At 55.4% G+C, this 12,950-nt stretch overlaps 1 protein-coding gene across 1 annotated transcript; it reads left to right on the top strand.

The window, feature by feature from the left end:
* Positions 1-1,080: 1,080 nt before the first annotated feature.
* SUN2 (Sad1 and UNC84 domain containing 2) lies at positions 1,081-12,210 on the top strand. Its single transcript, XM_066184131.1, has 18 exons — positions 1,081-1,153; positions 1,493-1,650; positions 2,215-2,387; positions 2,536-2,670; positions 2,862-2,957; positions 3,146-3,239; positions 3,424-3,494; positions 3,753-3,880; positions 4,230-4,451; positions 4,532-4,609; positions 4,697-4,740; positions 5,842-6,007; positions 6,093-6,320; positions 7,361-7,445; positions 7,536-7,651; positions 7,798-7,965; positions 8,363-8,455; positions 8,571-12,210. The coding sequence occupies exons 2-18, from the start codon at positions 1,523-1,525 to the stop codon at positions 8,682-8,684; spliced, it is 2,139 nt and encodes a 712-aa protein (XP_066040228.1). The 5' UTR covers positions 1,081-1,153; positions 1,493-1,522; the 3' UTR covers positions 8,685-12,210.
* Positions 12,211-12,950: the final 740 nt, after the last annotated feature.

The raw sequence follows: 12,950 nt of genomic DNA, 5'->3' as shown, positions 1-12,950 counted from the left end.
TTGTTGTGGTGTGCCAACCCAATGCTGACAGCACATCCTCCTGCGACTGCCCTGGCTCGTGCCCCAAAGGGGGCAGACAGAGGAAAAGGTTTCATGGTTTTTTGCAATAGGTTCCTTCCCTTCTGCTAGCTTCAGTTTTTTGGTTTTTTTTTTTTTTTTTTTTTTACTCTTTATAGAAACACCGTTTTGCCCCATAACCCAGAGCCGAGGGGGACCTTTCCTGCATAAATACAGCCTAAACAACCGCATCCAGACACAGGTGGCCAGTGGTCCTGACTCTCAGAGCTCCCCCAAGCAAAACTTTTTACGAGGCGCCGCCAGATTTAAAAGGCGGGGTGTGGGAGGGTGGCTGTTTTTTCAACCTGGTGAGTTTGCACAAGGTCCCAGCTGTGCCGCAGCGGTTCAAGGTCCCATGGGAGCAGCCCGGTTTGGCTCACACGGCCCTGAAGAGCCTGCCCAACCGCCCGTGGGAAAGAGCGATGGCAGCGGGCTGTCTCGGCTCAGTGGCCCACAGAGCAGCAGAACACGCCTGCCCAGTCGAGGCGGCGTGGGCACACGGCTGTCGAGCGGAGTTGCCCACGCCCCAGGGATAGGTTCGGCCGTGTCGTCGTGACGGGTGGTGCGTGGGGTGCGGCGATTTCCCACCCCACCAGGACCAGCAAACCAGCCACCCCAGCAAAGCCCAAACGGGGCTGGGGTGCAGCCCTGCACCTGGAAGCTCCCATTTTGGGCTGGCACCCACGCCCTTGGCTGGCAGCGTGGGCTGACTGCTGCCCGTGCTGGGCATGGCGGGATGAACCTCAGGGCTGAGGTGTTTGGGAACCAGGTCCCGGTGGGTAGCAGATTGCGGATGGGCCGTTATCATCCGCTCCCCCAAAATGATGAAAATAAAATGAAATAAAAAGAATATGCCAGTGGCGGTAATAATAATAAAAAATAGCAATAATGATGATGATAAAGAAGACGCCCCCGTAGCGGTGTCTGCCCCCCCTCTAAGCAGCGGCGGGCGGGGCGGGGCGGTGGCGGGGGGGTCCTGGGGGAGGGCGGGGAGGCGGGTGCCGCCTTCCCCCGCAAAACAAAAGGGAGCGGCGGCGGCGGCGAGAGCAGCCGGGAAAGACGGAGGGGATCGTTCCCCGCTGCGCGGCACTTGCCGGTGGGTTTGCGAGGGGGACGGTTCGGCGGGGGCAAAGCCGCGGGCTTGCCGAGGGGGCCGGCTCAGTACCGGGGCCTTGGGGGAAGATGTGTCGGGCCGGGGGTGTGGAGCGGCCGGTTCGCGGAGGGGAAAGGAGGTGAAGGTGTTTATCGGCCTGTATGGGGAGGCGGCTCCATCCCGGGGCACCCCACCGCCGCCAGCTCGGGACGATGTTCGGTGTGGGCCGGGACCCCTGCCACAGGGGTGGGGTCCCCGCGAGTAGGATCACGCTGAGTGCGTCCCTCCAGGGACCCTGCCACTGACACTTCCTTCTCTTCCCCGCCTTCTCCCCACCCCCAGGTGAGGCGAGACCCCCTCCGTGCTGCCGCCATGTCCCGCCGGAGCCAGCGCCTTGTCACCACCCGCTATTACCCCGGGGACGATGATGCCACGACCAGCAGCAGCAGCACATCTCTGCTGGGTGGGACACAGCTCCCGTTCAAGGAGGCCACCGGCAGGTTAGTGGGGGGCACGGGGAGGAGGTTCCCCTGCCCAAATCGGACAGGGGCGGGGCATTCCATCCCACACCAGGGACCTTCTTGGGTGAGGTGTGGGGATAGCTTGCAGAAGGGAGCATGACGGTGAGCCTGACACATTCCGGCATGGCCCCCTTGGCACTGGCTGTGCCCCTGTTCCAGCCAAAGTCCCGCGCTCCCTGCCCAGGCACCTCTGCGTCCCCACGGGCCCGGCATGGGAGCCTGCCGTGGGTGGCCGGGTGCCAGCTCCCAGCTGCAGCTGGATGGCGAGAGGGAGGCGGGAGAAAGAGGGAGGTGCGCTGCAAGTGCCGGCCGGAAAACCGCAGCGGTGCGAGCGGAAGTGATGCCCGGGACGGGCGGGAGGCCTCCGCAGAGCAGAGGTTGCAGCCTCAGAAAGCTGCCGTCATCCGGTGTGGAGGGAAGTGATGCTGGTCGAGGGATTGGGGTGAATTCCCCATTTCCCCCCATGGGTGCACTGTGACCGCCCCCTGCCCCCCTCCCACCCTGTAACCACACGTCTGATGCCTCTGTTCTCGCCTCCCACAGGACGATCAGGAGGAAATCGAGTAGCACGAAGCGCCTCACTCCTGCTCCCAGCACCCAAACCTCCTACTATAGCGAGTCCATGATGAGCGAGTCCTACCTGGGGGGTAGCCATGGCCTTGCTGCCCTGGGTAGCTCCATGCTGGATGATGACCTGGACAGCAGCACATACTGGGGTGAGCCCTTCCACTCTCCTATGGCAGCTGGGGGCCTCCCTGGACATTGGAGAGTGTTGGGGCAACTGCCCAGGCAGGCTGACTGGGTTGCCCCTTTTGGAAGTGATGCTGTGTGATTTTTCAGTGGAATTCTGTGTTTTGGGGACAGGTGGAGAGCTCTCCACCAGGAGGAGAAGAGGCACAGGGGACACCGAATCCAGTAAGATCAATGGGGTGCTAGAGAGCAAGACATATGACACCTACACATCTTCATCTGGGTACTCCTCAGAGGACGACTATGCTGGTAGGGATGCACTAGTCTGTCTGTAGTGGCAGGAATGCAGGGGAGGCATCCCCAGGGGGCTCAGCCCAGGGCCTGGCTGTACCCATTGTGCTTCCTGTCCCCACTGGATGCCCCCCCCCAGTGCAAGGCCTTTGCTGTAGGCGATGCACTGGGATGCTGTCTGCATTGGTGACTTGCTGCTTCCTTTCCAGGTCACTATTTCTCAGGCCAGAGTAGCTCTGGGTCAGGTCTGAGAACTGCAGCCTCCCGGGTGGGCTCCTTCCTCTGGCAGGTGTTCACCTCCCCAGGTGAGTGGAGGGCTGGCAGGGTCACTTCTACCAGCAGTGTTCTTGCCAGTCAATATCTCTGTTCTCCAGGTGCTGTGCTATTCCCTGTTTGGGTGGAGGGGTTTTGTCCCCTCATGGTGCCACCCTTGGGCATGGAGGGGACATCTCTGCCACGAGTCCTTCTGAGGCTTGTTGTTTTCTCCTGGCAGTTCAGTTAATAGGGTGGCTGTTCTCAGGGCTGGCAGGGGCCTGGCGCCGCCTCACCGGCACAGCTTCCCACCTGGACAGCATCCCCTTCTCCAGGTGAGTGTGCTGGGGGGACACCAGGATTGGGGAAGCGTGGGTAAAGCCTGCAGGAGCCTGGAAAGGGAAGGCACATTTGGGGTCGTGGCTGTCTTGTCATCTTTGTTCCCCCTCTGGCCCCCATCCAAAGGTGATGGAAGGTGGCTGCAGTCCTCCAGGCACCTCTTTCTTCTCCATGCTCCAGGCACTCCCCACGTCTGAAGAGGTCCTTGCTGCTGCTGCTGCTTCTCCTGCTCCTTGCTGCTGCAGCCTATGGTGAGCCACCCTCCCCTGATGTGCTGCCCTGAGATCTGGGGCAGTGCAGACCATCCCTCTCCCACAGCTGGGAGATGGAATGGCCTGGAGCTCAGTGCTCATGTCTTCTGGTAGCCTGGTCTGTCTGCATCCCAGTGCCAGTGTTCTCCTGGTAATCCCTGGAGATGCTGATGGCTGAGCTTCTGCATGTCCACCCTATCCACTACTCTGGCCCATTACCAGCCTGTGGTTTTGATTATCTCATCCTTCTGTGTCCAGGAGCTTGGTACTTCTACCCAAATGGGCTGTCGACACTCAGCCTGCCTTCCTTCCCATGGTGGGGAGCTGGAAAGCTTTCCTCCTCCTCCGATGTTCCTGGGGCAGGGGACCTGACCACGCTGGACCAGGTAAGCTTCAGGAAAGGCATGATAATGGCCCAGGTGGGATGAGTGCCATGCAGGGAGAGCTGGGACGGTGTGATCCATGGCTGAACAATTGTTTCTAGGGTATGAGGAATGGTGGAGAATGGGGAAGATGATGGCTCCACACTGGCTCCCCCCCAGCTTGTGGCCATCTCACTCTTGGGATGTCCCTGAGATGGAGCAGGGGGAACATCTGCCTTTTCCTGGGAAGCACCAGATGAATAAGATGCCACTGACTCTGGGGAATGGGTGGTCAAGGTCCCCTTTCACAGGGGTCCTCTGGAGCAGGCACTTCCCTGGGGGGCTGCATCACATCCTGGTTTTGTCCCTGCAGGGGGGACACCGACTCCTGGCTCGCTTCCAGTCCCTGGAGAAGCGCTTTGAGGCACTGGAGGCCGAGCTATCACGGTGGGAGCTGCGTCATGGGGCAGCAGCAGTGACAGCAGGGGGAGAACCACCCCCAGGAGACATCCTTGCGCTGCTGGAGGGGCTGGTGAGTCGCCGGGATGTGGGGCTGAAGGAGCATCTCCGCACCGACATGGCCAACCACCTCCAGGTGAGTGACATGGGGAATGCAGGGAGATGGGGGTGTGCTGGGCCAGGCTTTGATATTCCACTCTGTTCCTCATCCTTCAGGGCGAGCTGGATGTGCTCCGAGCCCAGGTGCAGAGGGATTTAGATGGGCGCCTGGGCAAGATGGCACAAGCATCCCAGGTAAGTGGACAAGCATGTGGTGGTACCTGGACAGGACAGGCTCACCAGTGGTGTCACGGGTCTCACCCCTTCCCCTTTTCCTGGTAGGAGATGGAAGTGCGCTTGCTGGAGCTGAACTCGGAGTGGCAGAGGTAACGCTGGCAATGGTGGGGCAATGCCATTGCTCTGTTAGGGGCAGGCAGGTAGCTGGGTGAATTTCCCTCAGCCAGGCTTAGGAGGGGTTTGTAGGCCTGGTTTGGGACAAAGGAGAGATCCAGAGGTGTAGTCCAGGGGAGGGAGGAAGGAAGGAAAGAAAGAAGGAAAGAAAGAAGGAAAGAAGGAAAGAAATGTGTGGGTATCTGTGGGAGCCAGCACTGTGCCCTTCTGGCCAAAAAGGCCAGTGGTATCCTAAGGTGCACTGAGAAGGGCATTGTCAGGAGGTTGAGGGAGGTGATCTTGTCCCTCCACCCAGCCCTAGTGAGGCTGCCTCTGGAGTGCTGTGTCCAGTTCTGGGCTCCCCAGTGCAAAAGAGACATGGAGTTCCTGGAGCTGGTCCAGCAGAGGGCTATGGGGATGATGAAGGGACTGGAGAATCTCTCCTGTGAGGAAAGGCTGAAGAAGTTGGGCCTGTTCAGCCTTGAGAAGAGACAACTGAGAGGGGACCTCACCAATGTCTATCAGCATCTGAAGGGAATGTGTCAGAAGGATGGAGCCAGGCTCTTCTCAGTGGTGCCAAGCAATAGGACAAGAGGCAACAGGCAGAAACCTGATACACAGGAAGTTTCACCTGAATATGTGGAAGAACTACTTTACTGTGCAGTGACCACACACTGGAACAGACTGATCAGAGGTTGTGGACTCTCCCTTCCTGGAGATAGTCCAGAACCGTCTGGATGCAATCCTGTGCCATGTGCTCTGGGATGATGCTGGAGGTTGGACCAAATTGACCCCCTGTGGTCTGTTCCAACCTGACCTGCCATTCCATGGCTGGCAGCAGGGCTCTAAGAGCAAAGGCAACAAATGACCTTTGCCACTGTCGTTTTGCATTGCTGTGAATGTGGTCCTTCAGCTGAGGGGTGAGCTGAGGATGCTTTCCCATGGGATGCAGTAGAAGAGGTCACTGTCAGTGGAATTAAAACTGGGTCTGGAGATGGGATTGAGCATAGGTGCTGTGGGATGAACCTCTTCCTCCAGTTTGCAGAGGGGAACTGGGCCTATTGGCAGGAGGTTTTGTTACCTTTCTCTTGGCACAGCTCGATGCAGGAGAGCCTGCGAGGGACCTTCCGGCAGGAGGTGGGCAAGCTGGAGCAGGAGGTGGCAGTGCTGAGGAGGGAGCTGGCAAGCCTCAAGTCAGATCAGGAGGTGATGGGGAAGCATGTGGAGGGAATACTGGAGCAGCTGAAGACAGTGCAGGCTGATGTGAGTCCCCTGTCCCCAGCCTGTTTGGCAGAAAGGCAAGCAAGGGCCCCTGCTCCAGGGCTGAGCTCTATCTGCACCATTCCAGGTGGAAGCGCAGTTCCCAGTGTGGATCAGTAGGTTCCTGTCACAGTCCCAGCAGGATGGTGCTGCTGCTGTCATCCTCCAGCGGGAAGACTTGCAAGCAGAGCTCCAGGCTCTGGAGCACAAGATCCTTGCTAAAGTCCTGGAGGACCAGAGACTGTCAGCACGGGATGCTCAGGCTGGTATTGGAGTGGCCCTGCGGCAAGGAGGGACTGCAGGAGTGACAGAGGAGGTGAGTACTGGCCTGAGCCCCAGGGACATGAGGTGACCACAGGTGTGGGCTTGGGGACTGTACCCCACTTCATGTGTGCAGGGCACTGGCATGTGTGCCTGGCAGATGGCAGAGGCACTGGGACAGCCCCCACAGCTGAGATACTGATCCTAGGCTCACAGGATGCAAGAGCACCCTTGATACTCCTCCTCTGCCACTCCCTTCTCAGTTTGTGCCTGCTCTGTGCTCTGGAAGAGGTCACAGATGGTAATAGCTGCAGCCCTGCAAGGCTCTTACTGTCTTAAAATCCAAGCTTCTGCTTGTGCATCCTTCACCTGGAATGTGGGACAGATGCCAACAAAACTTCCATGGGTGGAGCATCTTGCTTATCCCCATTCTTCAGCAGCACTGCTGAGTTGTTTGGTGCAAAGCGTTTCAGCAGAATGACACCAAGGGGAAAAAATGAGCCTGCTTGCTTTGGAAAGAGTTGCTGGCAATTCCCTGTGGAGGAGGTAGTGGAGGGAGGGGTCAAGCTGGGATTAGCAGTCCCCATAGTCTGTGCAAGCTTTGTGTACTCCTTAAAGTTTAGACCCAAAGTGATGGTGCAGGGTCCTATCTCCTTAGGCTGGGTTTTGCTCCAGATGGATGCTCCAGCTATCTTTTCCTTTTCTGGATGGGGGGAGCTCCCATCACTCCTGTGGGACAGGGCAGGAGGGACCAGCAGATGATTCTGGGTGGTCTGTCAGGTTGTGTCTGGTGGTACCTCTCCTCCATCTGGGCCAGCCCCTCTTGGGGACAGGCAACTGCAGTGTGCCTGGCTGCTGCCCCTTCACTGCACAGCTCCTCTCCCCTGGGGTATTTTTAGCAACCTCTAGCGAGGCTTCCCAGCCAAATGCGTGTCATCTCATTTTTGCCACGGTGATTCATCCCCTGGCTGTTCTATCCCCTGGCTGTCTTGCGGGAAGGTCCTTGCACCCTCTGTCCCTGCAGGGGCAAGCGGGTGGGGGGCAGGATGCCTGCCCCAGTTCATCACCCTCCTGTGCCTTCTGCTCCCGCTGCAGCAAGTGCATCTCATCGTGGGCCAGGCCCTGAAGCGCTACAGTGAGGACCGTGTGGGGATGGTTGACTATGCCCTTGAGTCAGCAGGTAGGTGGTCAGGACGAGCCAGCTGCCCTGGGGAGGTAACCACAGGGTGCTGGTGTGGAGCTCACCTGCTGCCATCCCCTCTCATTCCAGGGGCCAGCGTCATCAACACTCGCTGCTCAGAGACCTATGAGACACGCACAGCGCTGCTGAGCTTGTTCGGCATCCCCCTGTGGTACCACTCGCAGTCCCCCCGTGTCATTCTGCAGGTGGGCGCTGAGTGGGAGGACTGGGCTGATTCTCATGGGAGTTTTATTGGGCTTTGACTGTTGCTCCAAGCCAGCAGCCAGGTTGGTGGGAGAGAAATTACTCTGATGGTGGTAACGTTGCTGGCGTCTCACTTCTATGCTCGTAGCCAGATGTCAACCCTGGGAACTGCTGGGCATTTCGTGGCTCCCAGGGCTTTGCTGTCATCCGCCTCTCCAGCATTATCCGCCCCACGGCTGTGACGCTGGAGCACATCTCAAAAGCCCTCTCACCACAGGGGACCATCCCCAGTGCCCCCAAGGACTTTGCTGTCTATGTGAGTGCCCTCGGCCAGACCTGAGGGAAGGGGGGAACACAGTGGGAGGGTGCTGGAAGGGATGGCTAAAAAAACCCATACCTGGCCATGGGGTGTTTTGGGGGGTTGGTCTTACCAATACTGGTGGGGAGAGAGGCAGGACCGGGTTTCAGAAAGAGTTTGAGGGGACACAGGGACAAAGGCGCTTGAGTAGGTGTAACTTTTGGTCTTCCCCCCCTTTATCCTTCCCCACTGGTCCCTGTTCCCATTTGTCTATTTTGACCTGGAAGAGCAGGAGTGGGGGCCAAGCGTGCTTGCGTCTCCCTCTCCCTCTTCTGCCCTGGATGTCTGCATCACCTCTGGTCTTCCTCTCTGATGACCCCTGGTTCTCCCTTTCTGCCTCCCTGCCCTTCCATAGGGCTTAAAAGAAGAAGGAGAGGAGGAGGGCCTTCTCCTTGGACAGTTCACCTACAACCATGATGGCGACCCCATCCAAACATTTTACTTGGAGGTAAATGCTTTGCCCCTGGAGCACCTGACCCCTGAGAAGAAAATGGGGCCTCTGAGGTCTCTGAGCCTTAGAGAGCCCTCAAGGTCTCAGATTTTTCTTTTCCCTCCTCCCCAAGGGTGACTCCATGGGCACATACCAGCTGGTGGAGCTCCGGGTGCTGAGCAATTGGGGCCACCCCGAATACACCTGCATCTACCGCTTCCGTGTGCATGGGGAGCTAGCACACTGATCCCTGGCCCTGCGTGGGATGAGGATGCTGTCGGGCTGACAGCAGGATGGGATGCATCTGGTTCACTGCTTTGAGCGTAGAAATCCTGGCATGTGCCAGCAGCCTCCCCAGGAAGCTGCTCCCCTGGAGGGAGGAGAAGAGCTGGTGTTGAAGGGACGAGGCTTTCACTTCCGGGGTGGTGAGGCAAGAGCATCCCATGTGGGTCCTAGCGCAGCCTGGCTTGTTTTCAGTGCATATGGGACATTTAAACTTTTTAAGCTAACTTTGTATCGGGTTTGCGCTACCCCTCTTCCCTGTTGTCCCACTCCTTTCTAGCATGGCATGGGCTTCGGAAAGAGGTGTAATTTTGTGATGTGCTTCACGCAGGCTTGGTGCAAGAGATTGGTGCTGCCACAGCACATGGGAGCTACCGGTCATAGCCACCAAGTCCCCTCCACACAGGGTCACTTCTCTTGCCTTGGTGTTGGTTTGGGTAAAGATCTCCAGCCCTCCAATGCTGGGTTGGCAGAGAGGTAATAAGACAGTATTAATGAAGTATTAACATAAAACTAATGGTTTGGGGCAGCAGGAGGAGAGGAGTGCAGCACGTGTTGGTGGCAGTGCCCCCCTTGGTGCTGCCATCCAACCACTCAAGCCCTCCTGCTAACAATAGCTGAGTTGGGGCTTGGTGATGCTGTTGGCCTCCCTGGCTGCCTCCCCAGTGTTAAGCTTGATGATGCTATGAAAAGTCCTGTTGCTTGCTTTTCCTTTGGGGTTTGTTCTGATTTTTTTTAAGAGGGGTGGGGAGCTATTTTCTAGTTATGATGTTGGGGCTGGGGTTTTGGTTTTTGTTTTTTTTTTTTTTTTTTTGCAGGGTGGGTTTGTAGTAACAAAGGGGAAAAATACTTTTTTGATGCAATTTGTACTTAACCAGAGAATGTTACATGGTGCCACTTGTATGAGTGGCTTTGATGTGGAGAGGGCTAGAGCTTTTTTTAGTAGAATAGCACACACAGTAGGATAAGCTAGAATGAGATGAGCAGAGCTGTTGAAAATACAGGCCTTATGTTGTTGGTGGCTTGGTAGCTGAACTTGGAAGCTGGGGTCCTCTGTGCACTGCTACTGGTGGGGTACTGGAGGCATTCCTGTGCTCCTTGCTCTGGATGTCCTCTGAGACTGCAATGTGTGGCTGTGGCCTCTTGCCCATGGCTGCATCTGTATATACTTGACTGTTAGCAGCAAGTGGGAGTTGCTGCCCCAGGGCTCTGCAGGGTTCTTGTGGGGGGAGACAGGGCAATCACCAGGGCTTGCAGGTGCCAGCATGTAGAGCCACCTCAGCCTGCAGGGCTCCCTCAGCTCTTGGGTCCTCAATGGCAAATGGCTGGTGAAGGCTGACCTCCTGTCTCTTCGAAGGGCTCCCTTTTCCTCCTACCTCTCCTCATTGGCATTGCACTGTTTCATGAGCCCTGGCTGTGGGAGAACTGGGCTGGAGCAGGAAGGGGGAGTTCAGCCTGCAGTGGGCATGTAAATCTTGCCTGTACTGTTGGGATGGGGTGGAGGCACAGCAGGGGTTTGCAGGAAGGATGCACAGGGCCCTTCCCCAGGCTGGGGAGTGCTAGGGCCATTTGGCCTCTCCACCTCCTGCCTGCCTGCATCACGGTTTGGCTTATGTTCTTGGATGGTGTTAACAGCCTTCAGCTTTGTGTTGTTTCATTTAAAGAAAAGCTCGAGGGCTTATGGTCAGTGTTTCAGTCCCTGTCCAGTGCTGGTATCATCCTTCCCCAGACACCATGAGAGCACCATGTATTGATTCCCACTCTGCTTGAAGCAATATAGGCATAGAGGAGGAGGGGCTGAAAGTGTCTCCTTTCAGCATCCTGTGATGGACATCAGGCAGAGCTGCTGAGCCTTGACTCCCTCCATGCCTACCTGGGAGGGTGAGGACGGTGGCAGCACATCCCTTCTGAAGGAGTCTCCTTGCTCCAGGCAGGGGAAGTGAGCACAGAGGGCACAGTCCTGTCTCCAACAGGTTAAAATTACCCTGTGGAGCCTCTTGCAGAGCTGGGAGGCCTGCTGCAGGGAGAGAGCCGACCTGGAGCCAGAGCCAGGGACTATAAATTCTCTCCTATATTGAGCGTAGTCTTAATTCTTGGCATCCACAGCTGAAGTTATTTTAAACTTGTCTACAGCTGCCGCTTGCCTTGGAGTCATGTCCGTAAGTGCACTGAGTACATGGAGTTGTGCTTTTATGAATGTCTAGACCTGTTCTGGGCGTGGCAGACCAGCTCCTGTATTTATTTGAATCATAAAGAGAGAGCAGAGATTATGCTCTCCCTTTTTCTCATCTTTCACTGGCTGCTGGAGTAAGAGCTGTAACTATGAGCCTGGGAAAACCCCTTTTGTTATGTTCCTTCTGGGTCCCTGGTCTCTTGCTTGGACTGTAAGGAGAGACAAGGTCTTTGCCCAAGAAAAAATGGTTTAGTGGTAAATCAGGCATGCTGGTGGGAGGCAGGAAAGGTGAACTCTTCCCCTGAAAATGGAGTTGTAGTGGGACCTCTGCTCCTTCCACATGGGTGTTAACCTGCTCTGTCTGGGTTAGGGAGCATTTAGCTTTACAGTGCATGTCCTTTGGACATGAAAATCCTTGTTGTTCTAAGTAAAACTCCCTGGGGCCACCAGTGAGAGCTCATCCTGGGGCTTCGTGCTCTTTTCAAGCTGGTTTTAGAGGCCTCACCATGCCACCTGTGTGAGGATCCCCATGAACATATGCTGAGGCTACATATAGGTTTTCAGCCCCCACATTCAGCATCAGTGCTGTGCTGCAGCCTGAACACCTGTGCTGAATGCCCAGAGCCACTGGCTCTTGAGATTGTAGCTTGCAGCATTTCCCAGAGCTGCAGAAGAAAAGGGCACAGAAAACTGCTGCTTCACCATGTGCCTCATTGCCCAGGGGTATTTAATTCTAGATCTAATGCTGAAGATGGGCCTGGTGAGGCAGGAGAAATGTAGAACAGCTGTGGGAGCAGATTTCTTTTATTTACTCCATTTCCTTCCTCTATTCTCCCTCCTTCTCAGTTTGCCCTAAACACGTGTTACAAATTAGCCCTGCAGAAACAGATGGTTACAGACAGGGGTTTGTGTTTGATGCTGTAGCCTGTTGCAAATGCTGCACTGTTTTGTTCTTTTTGTTTTTTAATCAACAGATTGTAATTTATGCCTATGCAAGGAAAAAAAAAAAAAAGACCAAGATATAAATTATATCAAAACTGCTCAGAGTGGTTTGGATGTTTTGTAACTGAATTTGCTGTTGGGAATGATGTATAGTTAGTAGATAGACAAAGCTATTCTTGGAGCTCTTCTTCTATGTAGTTTTATGGCAAATCCTTATTTTCTAGGCTGATGTACTAACTCTAGGGCTAGTTAAGAAATTTATCACCTTGTCACTGAGCAGGCTTGAGGATGCAAAAACTGTTTGAAACAATGCTGAAAACAAGACTTACCCTAAAACCTTCAATTCCTTGGGACTAAAAGCTTCTACTAGACTTAAGTCTGTGGTATCATGGCTGTCCTAAGTATGCAGTTGCCTCCCAAGCCTTCCCATCCTTTGCCTTACCATGAGCAGACCAGTTGGCCCCGAGAAGCAGCAAGTGAGGCTGGGTTAGCAGGGACAAAGCCTAACACAAAGCCCAGTTCAGAGTATCTGCATGCTTCTGTTTTCCTTCACATAAGCTGTTGACTACTCATCAGCTACAAAGTAGGTGGAAATATCTAATTTTCCTTAGCATGAGGAAGTTAACTTAGGTGCATAAAAAATGCTGAAAAATGGGAAATTGAACTGGCTTGAGGAGGGTCACAACCTTGTCTGCTTAACCTGGGCTTGGAGGAAGGCTTATGTTGAGGAATACCCAGGCAGCTCCTCCCAGAAGACCATGCTAAGGCCAGGCTTGCTCTCTGCTGGCCCTGAACACTTATCTATGAAAGGATTTTTTTCTGCTGTGCAGAGCAGAAAAAGCCTTTGTGAGCCTCTGAGATCAAATGAGGGGACCTTGCACACTCCCACTGTATTTGCACAAACAGGTGAGATGCATGTCCCAGGGAGCACAGTATGCAGGCACTGCAAGTGCTGTGCTAATGCTACATCCTGTAGCAGTTTCTGTCATGGGGCTGGGGCCCAAGTGATTTGCTAGAGCTGTTCTTCACACCCACACACACATCTCAGACAGCACAGCTCATGCCACACCCGTGTTCTCATTTTACCACTCTGCCACCAAAGTGCACTTCATTTTG

This window comes from Chamaea fasciata, unplaced genomic scaffold (genome assembly GCF_029207755.1).
Source record: "Chamaea fasciata isolate MVZ Bird 193981 ecotype frontalis unplaced genomic scaffold, bChaFas1.0.hap1 SCAF_5, whole genome shotgun sequence".
Taxonomy (NCBI): Eukaryota; Metazoa; Chordata; class Aves; order Passeriformes; family Sylviidae; genus Chamaea; species Chamaea fasciata.
This window is presented reverse-complemented; position numbering and strand designations above follow the sequence as displayed.

Bases quoted from the DNA above. Each gene is read 5' to 3' on its own strand.
- SUN2 (XM_066184131.1), top strand. From the start codon at position 1,523: ATGTCCCGCCGGAGCCAGCGCCTTGTCACCACCCGCTATTACCCCGGG. The intron at 4,452-4,531 runs GTGAGTGACATG...CTCATCCTTCAG, and splicing joins ACATGGCCAACCACCTCCAG to GGCGAGCTGGATGTGCTCCG. The intron at 4,610-4,696 runs GTAAGTGGACAA...TTTTCCTGGTAG, and splicing joins AGATGGCACAAGCATCCCAG to GAGATGGAAGTGCGCTTGCT.